The sequence below is a fragment of the Papio anubis genome, chromosome 6 (genome assembly GCF_008728515.1).
Source record: "Papio anubis isolate 15944 chromosome 6, Panubis1.0, whole genome shotgun sequence".
Lineage (NCBI taxonomy): Eukaryota > Metazoa > Chordata > Mammalia > Primates > Cercopithecidae > Papio > Papio anubis.
Genome location: NC_044981.1, coordinates 32,374,323 through 32,394,108, shown reverse-complemented (window position 1 = coordinate 32,394,108; position 19,786 = coordinate 32,374,323). Strand labels below are relative to the sequence as shown.

The 19,786-nt window shown below is 55.8% G+C and overlaps 1 protein-coding gene across 7 annotated transcripts in view; it reads left to right on the top strand.

The window, feature by feature from the left end:
* GRM4 (glutamate metabotropic receptor 4) overlaps positions 1–19,786 on the top strand; it is a 124,453-nt gene that overhangs the window by 75,026 nt on the left and 29,641 nt on the right. For all 7 annotated transcript variants that reach the window (XM_017957806.3, XM_021937145.2, XM_017957808.2 and 4 more), the window contains 3 exons: positions 9,679–9,814; positions 12,583–12,737; positions 15,336–15,476. In XM_017957806.3, the coding sequence (XP_017813295.1) occupies positions 9,679–9,814; positions 12,583–12,737; positions 15,336–15,476 (432 nt within the window). The remainder of the gene's footprint in view (positions 1–9,678; positions 9,815–12,582; positions 12,738–15,335; positions 15,477–19,786) is intronic.

Here is a 19,786-nt window from a genome sequence, read left to right as displayed (position 1 = left end):
CCCATATTGTGTGTTATTTATTGTGTGGTGTTGTTGTGTGTGTGTGTATTTATTTATTTGTGTGTGTCTGTGGTGATTGTTGTGTTGAGTTGTTATTGTTGTCTTTTGTGTGGTGTGTATTATTGTTATTGTGAATTGTGTATGCATTATTGGCATTATTGTATTGTGTGTGTGTGTTGGTGGTGTGTGGTGCAGTGTGTGTGTGGTGTGTGTCTGTGGCCCAGTGTTGTCGTTTTATGGTTGGTATCTCTGTGGTGTGTGTGTGGTGTATATCTGTGTGGTGATGTATGTGTGTGTGGTGTATCTGTGTGATGTGTGTATTAGTGGTGTGTATCTGTGTGATGTGTGTGTGTGGTGTGTATCTGTGTGATGTGTGGTGTGGTGTGTATCTCTGTGATGTGTGTGGGTGTGTATCTGTGTGATGTGTGTGTGTTTATGGTGTGTATCTCTGTGGTGTGTGTGTGGTGTATATCTGTGTGGTGATGTATGTGTGTGGTGTATATCTGTGTGATGTGTGTGTGGTGTGTATCTCTGTGGTGATGTGTGTGTGGGTGTGTATCCTATGTGTGATGTGTGTGGTGATTGTATCTCTTGGTGATGTGTTTGTGGTGTGTATCTCTGTGGTGATGTGTGTGTGTGGTGTGTATCTGTGTGGTGATGTGTGTGTGTGGTGTGTATCTGTGTGGTGATGTATGTGGTGTGTATCTGTGTGGTGATGTGTAGGTGTGTCTGTGTGTGACTAGGGGTTGTCTGAAGTTATAATTGGGTGCATATGTGTCAGGTTGGGGATTTACATGACTTGTGTGCCCAGGTTTGTGGGTGTGTATGTGGAGGATGTGATGGGATTGGGTGTGGTGTGTGTGTTTGTGCGAGGCTATGTGGTGACTGGGTGAGCCTGTGTGGCTGTGGGACTATGGGATCTGTGACTGTGTCGGTGTGTGCACATGGCCCTGTGCCCGTCTTTGTGGCTGTGAGGCTGTACGAGGTTCTTACTGGGTCCATAAGTGTGATGGGAGCTGTGTCCCTGGTGAGCGTGTGTGACCGTGAGACTTTGTGAGCTTGTGGTGGTGCACTGCCGTGTGTGTGTGTGGCTGGGGTGTGGTGGGGCTGTTGAGAGCCTTCAGGAGGGAAAGGATGTGTGTGCTGCCTTGGACAATCCTGGTGCCCTGGTCCCCGCCTCTATGGACCTCTCCAGCCCTGGGTCCTGGGTCCTGGCCTGACTGAGTGATGGGGCCCCTGTCCTCCGAGCTCCTGCCATCCTGCCTCAGCAGCCCCACCCCCCTAGGCCTTGCTCCCTCCCCAGAGGCGTTGACTCCTGGGGGCAGACCTGCACAAACACCACTACACTGGGCCCTCACACTAGCCCTATCAGGTGAAGTTTAAACCATCAACTGTCACCTGTCTTCAGGCAGGGCTCTTGTGACCCGGTCCCTTTGCATAGCCAGCGTGCAGTTTTCTTCACTTGCTCATCCTTTGCAGGCTGATTTCCCAAGCACTCATGGTAAGGAATTGATGTCTTGGTGGAGAAAGTAAAATCCCAGCAGAAGGCAGGACAGAGGGAGACGTCCAGGTGCATGTGGGTACCCACCCCACGCGTGTGGACGCTGAGCACGGAGTATCACTGTGGACCAGAGCAAAGTAGATGCCAGGCTCAAATGGGGTGTCCAGTGCCTGAGCATGTAAGGAGGTGGCAGCTCAGAGGGGAGGTCACCGAGGGGATGGGAGCGTGTGAACAGGTGCAGGTGCCCACCTCCAACTCTTACAGAGCCTCTGCCCTCACGCCCATGCTGGCAGCTCCTGCCAAGCTGTCCCCTCAAAAACCTGTCAGTCAGGAACTCAGTTCTCCATTCGTCCAGCAAATGTGGATTACCGCTGTCCTGGGCAGGCCCTGCACGGGTCCTGGGCTCCGTAAGGCCCCGAGCAGAAAGACAGGCCCCAGGAAGAGAAATGCAGCCCAACCAGGGAAGAACTGGGTAGGGAGCCAGAGGGTGGCTGAGCAGCTGAGGTGGGGGCGCTCCTGGCTGAGGGAGCAGCATGTGCAGAGGCCTGTTGGGGGCACAGACGTGGCCAGATGGGTGGATCCTGGTGGGGACTGGGGTGGTCCTGGATGTTGCAGTAAAGCCAAGTTCACTGGGTACATCAGGGAGACCCTCCTGGGAGGAGATGCAGGCGCTTAGGGTCACACACACACACACACACACACAGGGGGCCACCAAGGGTTGTAAAGCTGGGAGTGTGTTGGGCGGCTGGAGACTGATGAGCTGGGGAGCGGGGTCACAAGCAGGAGCAGACAGGTGGGAGTGACAGGTGACAGGAACCAGGCCTGGCCCTCTGTACAGTCCCAGACCCAGCCGGAGCCAGCCCAGCCCTCATGTGTCTCGCACCCAGCTCACTCGCCAGCAGCCGCATGGGGAGGGCCTTTGCTGGGGCCTGGTGTCCTTCTTACCTTGAAACCCCCTCTGGCCATAGAACTGCTGCCTGGGCTCCATTATTTACATTCAGGCTTCGCTCCCAGCTGAAAACAAAAGTAGCAGTCACCAGCCACCAAGCCCTCTGAGCAGCTATTTCTGGTCCTCTTCCTGAGAACTGGTTTGGGGAAGGGCCTGGCTTTGGGAGTCAGAAGGGAGGAGCTGTGTGTGTGTGTGTACGCCCATGAGGGTCCAGGGGTAGCTTCCAGCCTCTGTCATCCCCTCTGTCCTCCCCTACGGGAGCCGGGGGAACCTGCTGTCCTGCCCCCGTCCCTGTGTGTAACTCCCTACCCCCTACCCCGCTGGAAATTGCTGCCTTCACATTTTGCCATAATGTAGATTTTTCCACTTGAATTCCTAGGGTTTATCTTTTCATTGTTTTCCTCTCTTTTTAAATTAAAAAAATTTTTTTTTTAAGGAAAAGAGAAAGCGAGGATGTGCCTATGTCTCTGCTGGCCTCAGGGCCGGCTGGCTGGGCCCCGAGAGGCCAGGCCTGGAGACCAGAGGGAGCTGGCTCAGGGCTCTGGAGGAGGATTTTTCTCCTTCCTTGTCTGGAGCCGAGCGTCCACCGTGATAGCCTGGGGGACCCCTGACTGTCTCCCCACAGCAGGGAGTGGGGGAGGCACAAGCTGGCTCCTCTCACGGGAGGCCTTTTCTTTTCAGCCCGCCCAGGCTGGCTGCACCAGTGGGCACATCCCACAAGTGGCGGGCAGGGGTGGGTCCTTGAAGGCAGGGGATCTGGAGGTTGTTTGAGGGGTGGCCTTGCAGGATGATGGGAGGACTTTTTGAGACAGGTGGGGTGGGGAGAGCCATGCCAGGGAGGATGGGGAAGGGCTGCAAGGAGAGCGTCCCGGGCACAGTGGGGGCTCAGAGGGTCCTGCCACGGTCAGACCTCCTGTAAACCTAAGCTCACCTCAGGCTCGGACAATCCCAGGTGGTGCAGGACAGAAGTGTGAATTCATTTAGCAGCACATCCCACCTCACTTGAAGGTAAGTGGGATTTACAAGTTCCAAAGTGTTCTCAATTCCTGGGGTCTCAGGCAAGGCAGCAGCTCCTAGAGAACAGTCAGACCTGAGTTCAGATCTAGCCTCTGCCTCTCCAGTTGCATGGCCCAGCCCAAGCCTCCCTGTTCTCCAGGGCGAATCCAGGTGGACTGAGGGGATGCAGCCCCCTGTCTCCATCCAGCATGTCATGCTGCTGCTGTCCTCTGCACCGATTCCAGGATGTTTACGGTTCCTTCCCACCCTGGGACGCAAGCTGCATGGCGTCAGGGCTCTGTCCTCTGCAGGGCTGCATCCCAGTGTCTCACACCATGCCCAGCATATAGGAGACACTCAGTACACATCTGTGGGCTCCACGAAGGGAAAGTGGTGGCAGCAGGCAGGCAGGTGATGTGAGGGGCCTGTACTTCCCTGAAGATGTTCCTGCAGATGCTCAATAAATGTGGGCTGCTGAAGAATGGTGCTTAGGGGTCGTGCAGTGGGGGTGTGGCTCCAGGGGGCCCTTCCTCTGCCACCTGCCTGCTCAGGCTGACCCGGAGCACTGTCCCCTTGCGCTTCTGCTCAGGGTGATGGCTCTTCCTTCTGATTTTGCTTCCCCAGCGAGACTGAGAGCTCCTGAGGAAGGAGTCTTACTCAATATCGTTTCTTAGGGACCGACTGTGCCAGGAACTGAGCAGGGCACTGGAAGGAAGGAGGAAGGGAGGGAGGAAGGGATGAAGGGAGGAAGAAAGGGAGGGAGGAAAGGAGGGAGAGAGGAAGGAAGGGAGGAAGGGACAGAGGGAGGGAGGAAGAAAGGAAGGGAGGGAGGGAGAGAGGAAGGGAGGGAGGGAGGGAGTGAAGGAAGGAGAAAGAGAGAGAGAAAGGAAGATGGGAGAGAGGAAGGAAGATGGGAAAGAAGGAAGGAAGAGAGGAAGAAAGGAAGAAAGGACACAGACCTGACCCTAACCTTGGGAAGTACAGCTGGAGGTGGACATTGACACAGATATGTCAGCTGGGCCTGGAGACCACCAGGAAAGGTCACCAGACCACAGATGGAAAGGACGGAGAGACTGAAAAATACGACAGGAAACTGATACCAAGTTTCACCCACGAAGTCTCTAGTTCATGTTCACGTGGGGATGCCTGAAGCCTGGGGTGGTGAGGGTTCCAGCTCACACCACCGGAGGGCTGGCCAGGTGAGAGCCTGCTCTCACGGGAAGATGGGATTTCAGGAACCACATGGCTGGGAGGAGAGAGGCAGGCAGCCCCAGGCAGGCGGGCGTGGAGGAAGGTGGAGGAAGGCAGGCAGCCTCCCTGTGGAAGCCCTTGGGCCAGCCGCGGCCTTGCAGCCCATTTCACAGATGAACACAGGGAGACTCCGGTGTGCCCTGCTGTGTTCTCTGTCAGGCGACCCCACATGAGGACCGCAGCGCCCTTGCTGTCACCCATGTCTAAAAGTTTTGTCCAGCTGGGGTTCTGTGGCCCAGATTTGCTGAGTAGTCCCATGTTGCCACATCTGCTTGATCCTGATTATTTTTTAAAGAAATAAAATGTGGATTGAGTTGGAACCTTCTTCAGTCCTGTTCCTCTCTTCTCCCTCCAGGTAACCATGATTCTGAAAGGTGGCAGGTTCCCTTCCTGTCCTTGTTTAGTCACTCAACAAATATTTTGGAGCACCTACTGTGTGCCAGACAGTGTTCTAGGCACCGGGCAGAGTGTGATGAAGACAATGGACAAAGTCTCTTGCCCTCATGCAGCCTTTTCTCATATATGTAGAGCAAATATATATGTGTCTTCATAAATATTATACGTGGTCTTTAGATTTTACATAAATGGGACAGATTCTGCTGCAACTTGCTTTTGTCCATCAATTTTACGATTTCAGGATTTATCATGCTGACACATGAGAACTCTTATTCGTCTTAACTCCATAATAGGCAAACACACCACAGTTTATTCATTCTTCTGTTATAAAACATTTAGGTTATTCCCATTTTTTTGCAGTTTCAGGCAGTGCTGTGTTGCGCGACTTTGTGTGGGTCTCCTATGCCCACATGCGGGGGTTTCCCTGGGGACGAGTGTGGATGGGGAAGCACTGGCTTGGAGGCAGCCAGCGCGTTCAGCTTTACTAGACGCTGCCATGTGGTTCTGCAGAGGGTTCCGATGGACACGCCTTGATCAGGTGTCCAGCTGCCCTGTAGTAAAGGTGGGCCCCGAGGGATGGGGCCAAGCATAAGTCAGTTTTGATGGGTGGGACAGCCCAGGGAGAAGGGGAGGTGTGGAGCCTGGGTGGGCTGGGGAGGAGGCACAGAGCTGGGAGAGACAGCGGTTCCTGCTGGAAAGCAGTCAGGCGCTGGCCTGGATCCCAAACTTCCCAGTGCAGTGGTGAGAGCCTCGTCTGGAGGTGGCTCTGCCCCTGCTACTGTGCGCCCCTGGGCAAGGCCTCTCTGGCCTCCATCTCCTCACTCTCCATCCAGCTTTGGGCCAGGAGGTCTCCAAGGTCCCTACGGACTTGATGTGCTCAGATTTTCTTGGCAAGTGGCTGTGGCTTCTTGCCCCTGGCCGGCGAGCAGAGGCACCAGCTTGGCCGGGATGGCAGAGCTTGCAGCTGGCAAGTGGCAGTCGGGTGTTTGTCAGCAGCCTGGGCTGCTGGGGTCCTGGCAGGAGGCTGGGCAGGGGCTTGCCAAGGGGAACCTGGGAGAGCCAAGGAGGCCATGGGGACACCCAGCGTTCTTCATCTGTGTCCCCCTCCCCATGTGGTCCTATGCCTGGAGCCTGAGGAGTAGAGGGCCCCAGTCTCTGCCCTGAGATACGGAGTGGGCTTGTTCCCTGAGGGCTTTGTGGGCTTTAATTTGACTATATCTACTCTCAGTATGGACCCATGGATTCTTATTTTATTCAATGAGAGAGACTGGGGGAAGGGCACAGGGTGAGGAGGCATGCCCCTCCCTGGGGGAGAGGTTTGAAACATGCATCTGCGGGAGTGTTAGCCATGTGGCCCAGGGGCTGGGCACAGGGATGGCTGGTGGGCTTGGTGTGACTTTGGGTCTGTAGCAGCGTGGCCTGGAATGCACAGGGTGGGCCGTGGTGATGGTGGACATTGATCTGTGCCAGTGCGTGCATTCTGTGACTGTGTGGACACATGTGTGCACACATGTACACGAACCCACCTAAACAGAGGCTGCAGAAGAGGCTCTGGCTCGTGAAACACTGCCCCTTTATTCTCAGTGGCTGCTGCGAAGTCATTGCTTTGCAAGAAAAGGGAACTGTCCAGGAGTGGGAGGGGCTGCAGGAAATGGGGGCCTCTCCACCTGAGGGAGGCTCTGGATACAGACCCGGATTGCAGTCCTGCTGACTGGCTGTGTGACCTTGGTTAGGCTATTTCACAATCTGAGCCTCAGTTTCCTCATCTGTGAGATGGGGATATTAGCACTGGCTAATGTGTGAGGATTTGAGACTGGGCCTCGCATGGTACCAGGCATGCAGTGGATGCTCAGTGACCTCTCAGGTCGCTCTGGCCGTCTCTGGCTGCAGCAGGCATCAAGAGAGCAGTTGAGGCAGAGATTATGCCACTGCCAGGAGTTTGTGTCATCCCAGAAGAGGGCCTGACTTGTGAGCCAGTTCCTTTACCCACTCCCCTGAGCAGACATGCTGACAACAGGGCTGTGAAACAAAGGGACCCCCCGGGTACTTGGTATCTCATCCTGGGGGCAGCGACACCAGTGGGCACTCACCCCAGGATGGGCGCCGTGCCCCATCCTGCCCAAGGGCCCACAAACCCCCTCGACTCCACAGTCCTGTCCCTTCATTACATGACTGGCTGAAAGGTGGCCGCTAGAGCCAGATGGCCCAAGTTCAAACTCCAGCTCTGCCCCTGACTATCTTCATGATCCTGGAGAAGCTACTTAACCTCTCTGTGCCTCAATTTCCTCATTTATAAATTGGAGATGTGGTGATTACACCGGCCTCAGATGAGTGAATCCATGTAAAATTTGCAGAATAGCATTTCCCATGCATTGGACACTCCATAAATGTTCATTAGTATTATGGAGCTCTGTACACCCCCTTCCTCTGCACTCCCCTCTGGTCTGAATCTCTTGCAGTTGGAAGAATATCAAACCCTCCTCAGACTGCATTAGCATCTCAAGTACCTTGTGGCTCACTCACACTCCTGCTGACTGAGCCATGGTCACCTAATCCTTCCTTCACCCGCAAAATGAAGCTTGCAAGATATGCCCTGAGGTGCCAGGCAGGACCATCACATGGATCCTCTTAGAGGAGCATCACTCAGAAATAGGACTTAACCTAACAGTTTCTCCCTGTTTGAGAGCAATTAACTCCCTTCTCCTGCCTTCCTCTCTGCTCCTGGAGCCAGGTGGCTCATCCTTCCCTTCCCTCTCCTCCCAGTCCAGCCTTTTCCTCTGTCCATCTGTCTCCCCAGATGGGGGGAGAAATGTCGCAATTGGCCCACTTTCTAAGTGGAAAGAAACCATATGGAGGGTTTAGTTGGGAGCTGAGAGCCAGCCCGGCCAGCGGTGCAGCCAGCAGCTGCCTCCCTTGGCTCCCTCTGTGACCCCAGACTGACAGGGACCCCAGTCCTGCCCAAGCACCCTTGCTCCTTCCCCCTCCCCATGAGCTCCTAGTAACCATGCTCTTCTCTAGCACTTGGGACTTCTTGGTGTCTTAGGAGAGCCCTAAGGAGCTGTGTGTGTGTTTGTGTGTGTGCACATGTACATGTGTGTGCATGCATGTGTGTGTTGTGTCCTGTGGGCCCAGGCCAGCAGGGTGCCTGGCACAGAGCAGCCACTTCTTCCAGAGCATACTCTCCAGAATGCCTACTGCCTGGCCACTTGCATCCTCTAAGGACTCAGCCCAGTGTCACTGCCTTTGGGTAGCCTTCCCTGGCAGCCATCTCCCTACCCATGGGTAGGGACCCCTCCGTGGGTGGAGCTGGGTGCTGGCACTGCCCTGTGGGGCTGGTGGTAGTCATGTCCCCTGCACTCTGAGCCCCTGGCAGCTCCACCCAGAATTTTCTGATGTATTGGGGCAAGTCTGTGTAGAAGGCTCAGGTGACCCCAGCCTGCACCTCCAGGTCATTTGGAAGCCCGGGGTGCCCAGCCAAGGTGTTTGGTTTGAGGCATTGTGTGGGACCCAGAGGAGGGCAGCCGCCATTAGATACCGGGACTGGCTTCAAAATTAATCCTTCATGCTTTTCCACTGACTGCCACCATGGGCTTCTGGGGTCTTATTCTCTGGGGGTCTCCAGTTCCTGGACTCCAGTAGGGCAGGTAACTGTGTGGCTTTGGGTAAGCCACTTCTCTGAGCTTCAGTTTCCTCATCTGTCAAAGGCAGTGGCTGACACAAGCATGGCCCACAGATGCTCTGTACCACGAGGTCGGGTGAGATTTAAACACATGAATGACATCTGTCCCCTGCCAGCACTTGAGAGGCACATCTGGGGCTGGGGACTGGCTGGGACAAAGTGCTCCCAGGGTCTCTGATGGCCACCCAGTCTGGTCGTGAATCCTGGCAACATCAAGTATTAACCCTCTTCTGATGGTTCCAGCCAGTGGCCATGCGCGCTGCTCTTACCAAGGGCCTGGTGATGGGCATGGGACCGAGGGACAGGAGCCCTGAGAAGCACGTGGGTATGGGTGTAGCAGGGACTGACGCCTCAGGGTGGGCTCTATTTCCAGCTTTAACCCTCCAAAAAATATTATGAGGGGGTTACAATAAAATAATCAACATTTACTAAACACTAGGTACTGGATGTTGTCTTTATCTGCATTACCTCACTTATTTTATAACGATTCTATGAAATAGGTAATGCCATTATTTCCACTTTATAGGTGATGTATGTGCATCACAGAGAGGTCCAGTAAGTGACCTAAGGTCACACAGCAGTAAGTGGCAGAGCTGAGATTTGAACCCAGGCAGTCTAGCTCCTAAGCATGATGCTGTGCTGCTTCTAGCTGCTGTATGGGGAAACTGAGGCTCAGAGTACTTTAGTGACATGTCCGGGGTCACCAGCTGGTAAGTGGAGCCAAGATTGGTACTGAAGCTGTTCTGACTGCACAGCCCATATCCAGAGACTGGGATCCCAGGGCTGGGAGTCAGGCTGGGGAGCCTAGGCAGCACCCAGCCCCCATCTCCTGGAATGTGTGTTGGGAGAGTGGTGGGGAGATTCAGGTTCCCCTGCCCACCCCAACTAACTGGTACCCTCCTGCAGGGGGCGTGTGCATCGCCCAGTCGGTGAAGATACCACGGGAGCCCAAGGCAGGCGAGTTTGACAAGATCATCCGCCGCCTCCTGGAGACTTCGAACGCCAGGGCAGTCATCATCTTCGCCAATGAGGATGACATCAGGTGAGGGCAGGTGGCAGCACGGTGGGCACCGGGAACCATGCAGGTGTGGGCAGAGCCACAGGTCCTGTCCTGCTGGAGACCTTCCCAGGCGAGCCTGACCCCACCCTGGGATCCGGAGAGGTGGGTGTGGGTGAGTGTGTATATGGGCAGGGAGACCCACAGGCTGGCACGCAGGCTTCTGCTATGGGGCACCCCTTCCCTCCTCCCTCCATTTCCTGCATCCGTTCCACCTGCTAGGGATGGCTACCTGGGTGCTTTAACAGAGGGCTGAGGCCGTGAGCTTGGGGCCAGACCACTTAGGTTCTAATGCTGTTCTCTCACCTACTCGCTGTGTGACCTCAGGTTAATTTCTTAACCTCTCTGGCCCTCTGCTGCTAAAATACAAATGAGTTAATGATACCTGCCTGATAGCATTTGAGAATTCAATGCAGGAATGTGCATAAAAGGCTTAGAGTAAGGTCTGACATGAAATAGGTGCCCAGTAAATGTGGGCCACTTCTCAGCCCCTCCCTCCTTTCTGTGGTGAGCTCAGAGTACAGAGAAGAGCTCTGGGCTGTGTTTGGTTCTAGTCTTGGCTTAGGCTCAGAGAGTCCAGGCTGAGGGAAGACACAGCCCTGTCCTCAGGGAGCCCCAGGATGAGGGGAGATACAGCCCTGCCTAGAATCTGGTAGGGCCCTCTAGTCCCTGCTGGTCACTTCTCCTTCAGAGAGGAGGGTGAGAGCAGATGTGGCCCCTGCCAGGTCTCCTCAGATATCTGGTCTGGGCTGGCAGAGCCTGCTGTGCCCTCAGACTTCCCCTCACTGGACCAGCCAAGGCTGCTCTGTGTGTCCAGTCCTTCCCAGGCGGCTTCTCCTATTCCTCACCAGTGCTCCCAAGCCGTTTCTCCCTTTCTAACCTGGACTCCAGAGTTGCTGCACAACAGATACCCTCCCAGGCCATTCGTGGGTCCCTGGAGGGATGGAGGAGGGCTTCTGGAAGAATATCACGGCCTCAAAAGCCAAAAGGACCAGCTGCAATGGTGGTGTCTCAGGCAGTGAAAGACCAGGGAGGGGAGGCCCTCAAGCCCCACCCTGACAGCCTCAGAGCTGCACAGAGGTGGCACCCAGTCCCTTGAGGCGTGCAGGTCCCCTGAGTTCTGGCTCTGAACGTTTATGATGGCCACCGCTCAGCCAGCTCCTGGGGAAGCTTCTGAGCCACCAGGCCATGCTCCCCAACACCTGCTCCTTACTCCCATCCCAAAGCCTGGCAAGACTTGGCTCCCATACCCCACCCAGCTATGCGGCTCACTCCAGGCCCGCTGTTTTTGAGGACACCTTCGCTCAGATGGACCCACATTCTGGGAGGGGGACTGAAAGCACTGGGCCTTTTGTCCCAGCGAAGAGGCCCCTAAGGGAGGGCTGGAAGGGCGCTAGACTGACTTCCGGAGCAGGCTGTGGGAAGTGGGGTAGGAGGCGGGGGCCATTTCTGGAAATCCACATGCATTTTCAGAAGCAAACAGAAGTAAAAATAAATCCAGGTGACTCTGCAGGGCTGGACGGTTGGGAGCTCTGGCCATCTCGGGCTGGCCGGATGCAGACGGGTATTAATAGGGTGTGGGTGTGGGTTCTGAGAGCAGCCTTACATGCCATTAGTGGTAACCTAGGCTGTGGGGGGGCTACACCAGTGAGTGGGGCTGGAAAGCCTCAGGAGTTGGGAGATGATGGAGGAGGATGGGGTAGGATGAGATGGACAAGGCCAGCTCAGGTGAAAGCTCTGGGGCCTGGAAACATTTGTTTCTTCCTGGAAGCCCAGGCCCTCCAGCCCCAGCTGGCTGCCTCCTGCACAGGCCCAGCAGCCACCCCCAGGCCCTGGAGTCTGTGCCCTGGTCCTCACCAACGGAAGGGCCTGGACAGTTTGTAGTATCACAGCCTCTCACTTGCTGTGTGGCTGTGAGCAAGTTCCTTGCCTCCTCCCTACCTCAGTCTCTCTTCGTGGGAGCTGGGTTAGGGGAATTCTGCTCATTCCTCCTTGTTTTTCCCTTCCGAGATGTCTTTGAAGGGCCACTTAATTCATGCCTCCATGAAGTCCCAGCTGAGCGCTTGCTGTGGGCTCCTCGGCCCTGGGCTGGGCTCTCGGGTCCCTGGTTTGATTTATATTACCACCACAGGCAGACTGGGCTGTGTGTGAGCACTGGGTGGCTGGCTCCACACCCATCTTCCTCCATCACCCACTCCCACTCAAGGTGTGGGGCGCAGCTCTCTGAAGGACCTGGAATTTTGGCACAGAGGGCGGTGAATGAAGAGGGAGCTGCGGGCAGAAGGCAGCATGTGCAGCGGGGTGAGGGCGGCCGTTGTGTGATGGTGGATGCGTGTGAGAACGGGCAAGGAATGTGGGGATGGATGAGACAGGAAGGCGTGCGTCTCAGGGGACCGGGGCTGGGCAGAGGTGGTTCTGGGGCCTGAGTCAGATGTGGGACGGGTGTGGATCTGGGGGGACAGGTGTGGTCATTGCAGGGACAGATGTGGGCCTGGAGAATCACACTGGGCCTGCAGTGGGCATGGGCCCAGGGACAGGCAGGTTGGATGAGGCAGTAGCCAGGGGTCTATGGGCAGGTAGGGGCAGGGGGTAGGGGGAATCCATGGGTTGGGGGTGAAAGCATGGGTGCTGGGACAGTTGTGGACCCTGGGCTTCTGGGGGTCAGGGACGTGGGCCCAAAGCAAGTGTGACCAGGAGTGGGGGCAGTTGCGTGGACAGACACGGCTGGGCTGGGCTGGCGTGTGTTCCTACAGGCGTGTGCTGGAGGCAGCACGAAGGGCCAACCAGACAGGCCATTTCTTCTGGATGGGCTCTGACAGCTGGGGCTCCAAGATTGCACCTGTACTGCACCTGGAGGAGGTGGCTGAGGGCGCTGTCACGATCCTCCCCAAGAGGATGTCTGTACGAGGTAAGGCCGGGCAGGTGCAGGTGGTCGGCACCTGGACTGCTCCTCCTGCCGTCCCTCCTCGGCTTCCTTCTCCTCCTGCTCCTCCCCTTTCCATATCCCCCCTTTCCTCTTCTTTGGCCCACAGCCTCTTTTTTTTTTTTTTGAGATGGAGTCTCGCTCTGTCGCCCAGGCTGGAGTCCAGTGGCGCCATCTCAGCTCACTGCAAGCTCCGCCTCCCGGGTTCACACCATTCTCTTGCCTCAGCCTCCCGAGTAGCTGGGACTACAGGCGCCCACCACCATGCCTGGCTAATTTTTTGCATTTTTAGTAGAGACGGTGTTTCACCATGTTAGCCAGGATGGTCTTGATCTCCTGACCTCATGATCCGCCTGCCTTGGCCTCCCAAAGTGCTGGGATTATAGGCGTGAGCCACCGCGCCCGGCAGCCCACAGCCTCTTATGTTCTGAGGTTCTGGACTGGGAGGTCTTTTAGGCCACACGCAACACAACAGAATTTGAATCCAGATTCAAGACCTTCCCTCCTTTCTTCTCAGACAATTTTGGGGTGGAAGGTGTGTGTACAGTCCACTGCTGGAAAAGGCTGGGAGCCACCCTGCCAGGGCTACAGGACAGGCCTTTTCTGCAGAGACTGCCTGGGGTTGGCGGGCCCTGGGATGGTGCTGAGGTTGGGCCTGCCTCGCCCTGAATCCCCTCCTCTCAGGGCAGAACCCACAGTCACCTGGGGAGGAACGAACTTCTCTGGCCAGAACTTCACAGAGAGTGAGGTGTGATGTTCCCGTTAATGGCCTGATGGGCAGGGACCTGGCAGTCTTCACCATGAGGAGAAGGCTCCCTGGGCCCTCTCCTTCCCTGCCCTCCCTCCCTTCAGTAGAATCCAGCATTAATGAAGCTGGGAGGGACCACAGACATCTGCCTCTCCAAGGCACTTCCCAAGACACGGAGGCCTGATGAAGGGAGGGACTTGCTCAAAGTCACACAGCAGTGTCCTCTCTTCATCCTGAGGCAGAGGGAGCTCCCTGGCCCATGACTCCTTCTAGCCCTGGCCCATACCTGTCCATAGGCCCATGGCTACCCTGTCATCCAAACCTGACCCACTGGGCCTACGCCTGCCTACAGGCCCAGTGTGATCCCCCAGGCCCATGCCTGTCCCTGCAAAGACCACATCTGTCCCCCCACATCCATACCTGCCCCATGTCTGACTCAGGCTCCAGAACCACCTCTGCCCAGCCCCGGCCCTCTCAGACTCATGCCTTCCTGGCTCATCCATCCCCACATCCCTTACCCCATCACACATCCAACACCCCCCCCCCCCCACCCACCCACCCACCACACACACAGCGAGAATTTCCACACCACCCCCAGCCATAATAAACACAACGTAACAATAACTGCCATGGTGCTTACCAATGCCAGGACCCTTACAGACATCTCCTTTAGCCTCCCCAACAACCCTGTGATGCATTCTTCCCCACATTTAGTAGATGGAGACGCAGGGCTCAGAGAGCTTGAGACACACACAGTGCAGCGAGTGGCAGAGTTGGGACCGGAATCCAGGACTTGCCTGACAAGTATCTTTTCTCTCAGGAACATTAGATAAGCTTTTAGAACAATGGTCCTCATCTGGGGATGATTTTGCCCCCCAAGGGGACATTTGGCAATTTCTGGAGCCATTTTTGGTTGTCACAATTGGGGGATGCTGCTGCTGGCATCCAGTGGGTAGAGGTCGGGGTGCTGCTCAGCATCCTACGGTGCATAGGACGCCCCCCCACAGTAATTATCCCACCCAGAGTGTCCACAGTGCCGAGGCCGAGAAATCCTACTGCAGGCCAAACCTCCCGCTCGATGCCAGTGTGTCCCCTGCCACGTCACCAGTCATTTTGCTTCCACTTGGACGCTTCCATGGGCAGGAAGCTCCACGTGGGCCCCACTGAGCTTTCAGGCCTCTGGCCCATACAGAGCAGCTCAGTCCACAGTGCCGGGAACAGTCTGTATGGCAGGAGGGGTGTCTGGGAGGAGGAGAGGTTGCTCACCGCCAGCCTGCCCACCCTAGGACGTGGTTTCCCAGGCTGAGAGCAGAACTGTGAGCCATGCAGAGCACGTGGAGGAGGGAGGTGGCCTCTGTCAGTGACGGGGACGCCCTGGATGTGAAGGGAGAAGGTCCAGGTCCTGGTCTTGCTGTGTGACCGGGGTAGTCCCCTCCCTTCTTGTCTGACCTGGTCTCTTCTTCAGGTGCTCCCAGGGTTGGGCAGCCCCACCAGCCTCTGTGCTGTAATCTCAGGACTCCCAGGCGGCCCCTTCTCAAAGCCCGCTGTTAGCATTGCAGCGGTTAAAGGCCGCGGAAACATCCTCATCGGTGTGCTTCTCTTCCATAAAGGCAGCAGTTGTAGATTACACACGCTCCCCCTGGGACCTAATACAGCTCTTTTCATTTTGAATGAAATGAAATGCTCCACATTTTGTTTTCTCCTGGATCAGAGGATGCGCTCCTCCCGGTCTCTCTCCCTCCGCCTGGACCATCTCTTATCCTGAGGGAGGCGGGAAGGGCTGGGGCTGGTGGGAAGGAGGCCAGTGAGGCCCTGACGTCCCGGTTCCCTGCCAGGCTTCGACCGCTACTTCTCCAGCCGCACGCTGGACAACAACCGGCGCAACATCTGGTTTGCCGAGTTCTGGGAGGACAACTTCCACTGCAAGCTGAGCCGCCACGCCCTCAAGAAGGGCAGCCACGTCAAGAAGTGCACCAGTGAGCACGCGGGCCGGGCAGGGCCGGGCGGGCTCTAGGAGGAGCCGGGGAGGGCCGAGCCTGGGCGCCTGAGGCCGAGAGTCTCCCTTTGTCTGTCGGCGGTGGCAGGACGTGGAGTTGGGCCTGTACCTGGAGTGGAGTTGGGAGGCCTGGGCGGGGCCTGGAGGGGCGGGGCCACAGCCGATTTGGGGTGTGGCCCTGAGATCCTTGGGAGTGGCAAGGCCTCTGGCCAGCCCACAGCACGGCACTGACCCCTCCAGTCTTGACGCACACCAGGCTGGGCAATTTCCAGAAACCACCTCTAACCTCCAGGGTTCCCTCAGTCACTCAGCAAGCACCAGTTTGGCTCCTAGGCCGTGCCTTGCCCGGTTCTAAGCTTGGCAGATATACAGCAGTGAAGAGAGTCCAGCGGCACTTGGAGTTTTTATTCTAATGGGGAGACAGACAATCAACAAGATGAGTGAATGATAGAATATGTCAGAACAGAAATGTGCAGAAGAAACAAAACAGACAATAAAAAGAATGGAAAGTGTGAGGGGAATTGAAACTGCAACTGTGAAGTGGCCAGGGACGGCCTGCTTGCGCAGGTGACATCTGAGCCCGCACATGAGAGGGATAAGCCGCGCAGGGGAGGGGCAGTGATCGGTCCATTTTACAGATGGGAGAACGGAGGCTCAGAGGAGGTGAGTAGAGGCACTTGAATTCCCATAGATAGAGGGCGGTAGAGCATGACTTGCTCCCGGGTCTGAGCCCTAGGCTCCCCGCCCCCTAGGGAGCCATCATGGCGTGTCCACTTCAGATACATCCAGACAGGGGTCTTTGCGCGCCCTGGGTCTGGGTCACTCTGCGGCAGGACCCAGCCTCAATAACATTGGGGTGCTCTGGTGCCTCTCAGCCTGAGTGGTGCCTAATCGAAGATGATGAGTTATCTCCTGTATTCTCCCAGACTTAATCGTGCAGTTCGGTCAAAGGGCGGGGGACGCGCCGCGTGGAGTCAGCTCCTCCAGGGCCAGGGGAGAAGGGAGTGTGACGAGGGTGGGTGGGGAGCATGCTGCCCTCTGGTGGCCAGAGCCCACAGGGACGTGCAGCCACTGGACCACTGGGGACCCAGAGAAGCTCACAGCCAAACCCACCTGATCTGCAGAATGAGTGCAGGTATGCGAGTGTGCCCAGTGTGTGAGCGTGTGTGTATACACCTGTGACACGTGACTTCGCATGTGTATGAGAGCTGGTGTTCCTGAGAGAGAAGGGGTGTGTGTGCCCGTATGTGGGGCTTATGTATTCCTGGGTAAGCTAAACATAAACATTGCTATTTACTATGTATCTACTGTGTTCAGACACTTTACGGACATCATCTTTAAAATGTGAAAGACATTTCACTCTCACAGCAACTCTAGGAACTCTTAAGATTCCTGCACTCTAGACGAGGATATGGAGAGTCAGAGAGACCAAGTGACTTGCCTGAGGCTGCTCAGCAAATGCCTGAATCAGGCAGTAATCACAATAGAGGTGTGAGAAGCGCAAAGATGCCTGGGTGTGGAGGCTGAGCCCTCCTGTGTGGGGTGGCCATGCATCCTGTCTCCCGTGTTCTGGTGTAATTATTGAGAGCATCCCCTTTGGTTCTTGGAAGTGCCCATGTGGGATGGAAAATTGTATGGGCACCCTGATTTAGATCAGCAGACCTAGATCGGGGGTGAGGATGGGGATGGATGGGGTGAGGATGGGGTGGGAAGACTGGAAGTGGTGGCAAGATGGACAGCTGGGGCCTCCTGGACCCAGTGTCTAGGCCGTTGAGGGGTCTGGGCTGTCAAGGGGAAAGGCTTTCTGGAATCTCCTCTTTGTCTGGGAGGGACAGGAGGGGAGAAGGCTTTGGTCAGTTCCTATAGGTTCTGTCCAGACTTCTAGTCCTTGGGGCAGGATTCATGAACCTCTCCAGCAGTCCTAAGGGAGGCGTTTGGTCTGATTGTTAGCTCAGGTGGGGAAGGAGGACTGGAGCAGGGTTCAGAAGAGCACAGAGCTCGGCTGGGTGTGGCGGCTCACGCTTGTAATCCCAGCACTTTGGGGGGCCGAGGCGGGTGGATCATCTGAGGTCAGGAGTTCAAGACCAGCCTGGTCAACATGGTGAAACCCCATCTCTACTAAAAATACAAAAATTAGCCAGGTGTGGTGGTGGGCACCTGTAATCCCAGCTACTCAGGAGGCTGAGGTACGAGAATCGCTTGAGCCTGGGAGGTGGAGGTTGCAGTGAGCCAAGATTGTGCCACTGCACTCCAGCCTGGGCGACAGAGTGAGATTCTGTCTCAAAAAAAATAAAATAAAATAAAAAAATAAAAAAAGAGCACAGAGCTTTGCCGTGAGCCTGAGGCAAGCTCTGCAACCTTTCTGGGCCTTTGCTTTCTCATCTGAGCAACGGGATTGATGAGCTGGCCCAGAGGGTGTCTCCAGAAGGAAGTGAAGCATTAATGGAGGCACTTCCTGATCTGTAAGTGGTGGCTGTAAAGCCTGGAGGTGAGTTAGAGTCACCTGGGAGCTTTTAACACATACCAGGGCGCCACCCCCAGACCAACTAGATCAGAACCTCAGTGGTGGGGCCTAGGCTGTGGATTTTTACAAAGCTCCCTAGGTGATTTTAATGTGTATTTAGTGCTGGAGCAGTGGTTTTCAAGCTTTGTTCACATTGAATCACCTGGGGATCTTTTAAAAATTCAGTTACCCTAGACATTCTGGTTTAATTTGCACTGGATGCAACCTGAGCATCAGGATTTTTTGAAGTGCCCCAGGTGGTTGTACTATGCAGCAAAGTTTGGGACCCTCTGGCTTGGAGGGAGGGGTGGGTGATGGAGGGAGGACAGCGTGTGCCCTAAGCAGGTGAGGAGGCATGAGCAAAGGGGCAGAGGCTCTAGTGGACGTGGTACATCTCACCTGACCTGAATCCTTCCTGCTGCATTGGGAGCTCCAGCAGGGTCAGAGTCCGTGTGTGGCCCCAGGCCAGGCGCGGTGAGCCTCTCAGTCTATCTCTGTGTGAGGTGAGGGGTGGGTGAGGGGGCTGCTGGGAATGTCTGTGGGACCTGACACCCTGGGGGAGAGGCAGGCAGCTCTGGTTTCCCCATGGTCCTGCTCCTGAGCTGAGCCTGTCCCACGGGAGAAGGCCTTAGGCCAGGAGGACTGGAGTGACACCCACAGAGAGCTGGGAGCAGGGGCAGAGGAAGGACCCACTCCTGGATCTGAGTCTGACTCTGCCTCCTCCCTGCTGTGTGACCTTGGACAAGTTATCTAACTTCTCTGAGTCTCAGCTGCTGTCAGTAGAACAGGGAAGGCAACAGCCACCTCAGTGAGCTGTGAGGTTTGGAGATAAAGCGTGTGAGAAGGCTGGCTGAGAAGGTGCTGATAAAATGATTGTTATTGCTGATATAGAGAGGAAGTGGGAGAGCTGGGATTTAGACAGGCAATTGGGTAATCTAATAGTCCAAGTCTGTTGGTACCAATTCTGTCTGTCTGCTGTAGGATCCCGGAGGAAAGAATGTGCCATCCTGAAAGTGAGTAGTATAGATGGTCACAGATGCAACTCCCATTTTATGGAAGAGGAAACTGAGGCAACTTGTGACTATCACAGAGCTAGAGAGCTGTCAGAGCTGATTTGCAGCCTGGCTGTCAAAGACCCCTGCCCTTCCCGTCTTTCCCTCCCATTCCTCCGGGGCCCCTCTCTCTTGCCCTCAGCCAGCCCAGGCATGCTCTGTGAGACCTATTCTCCACCTGCCCCCACTCTGTCTCCAGAGTTTACTTTCCCCTCAGCTCTTCAGGATCAGCTTACTCTGCTCTCCTGGGTGCTCACGTTCCATAGTTGGCCTCTGTCTGTTTCAGTCCCACAGGCCTGCCCTGCTCAAGGTCTCACAGAGAGCAGGTGCCACTCCTGTGTCCTTTGCTTTGCCAAATCCATTCCTTCCCACCCCAGGTGATGGATGGGCCTGGTGACCGCCCAAGAGGGTGGGAAGGACCCTCTCATCCTGGGATCTTACACTTGGAAAGATTTGATTCATCCTTCAAGGCTGTCTGAAGTGGAGTTCCCCCAAAATGAGGATTTGATAGCAAGTAGCTGATTTGGGAGGGGATTCCAGGAAAGAGGAGAGAAAGCAGAGATAAAGAGGGTGAGATCAAGCTGGTTGCCACTGTGAACAATTGGAGCTTAATCCTCCTGGGACAGAGGAACAGGCCTCTTAGTCATCCCACAGAGAGCGAGAGGGAGCCGGGGTATGTGTATGCCAGCCCCCATCAGTCATTGGTGGAGGGATGCTCCTGAAGGCCATTAATTC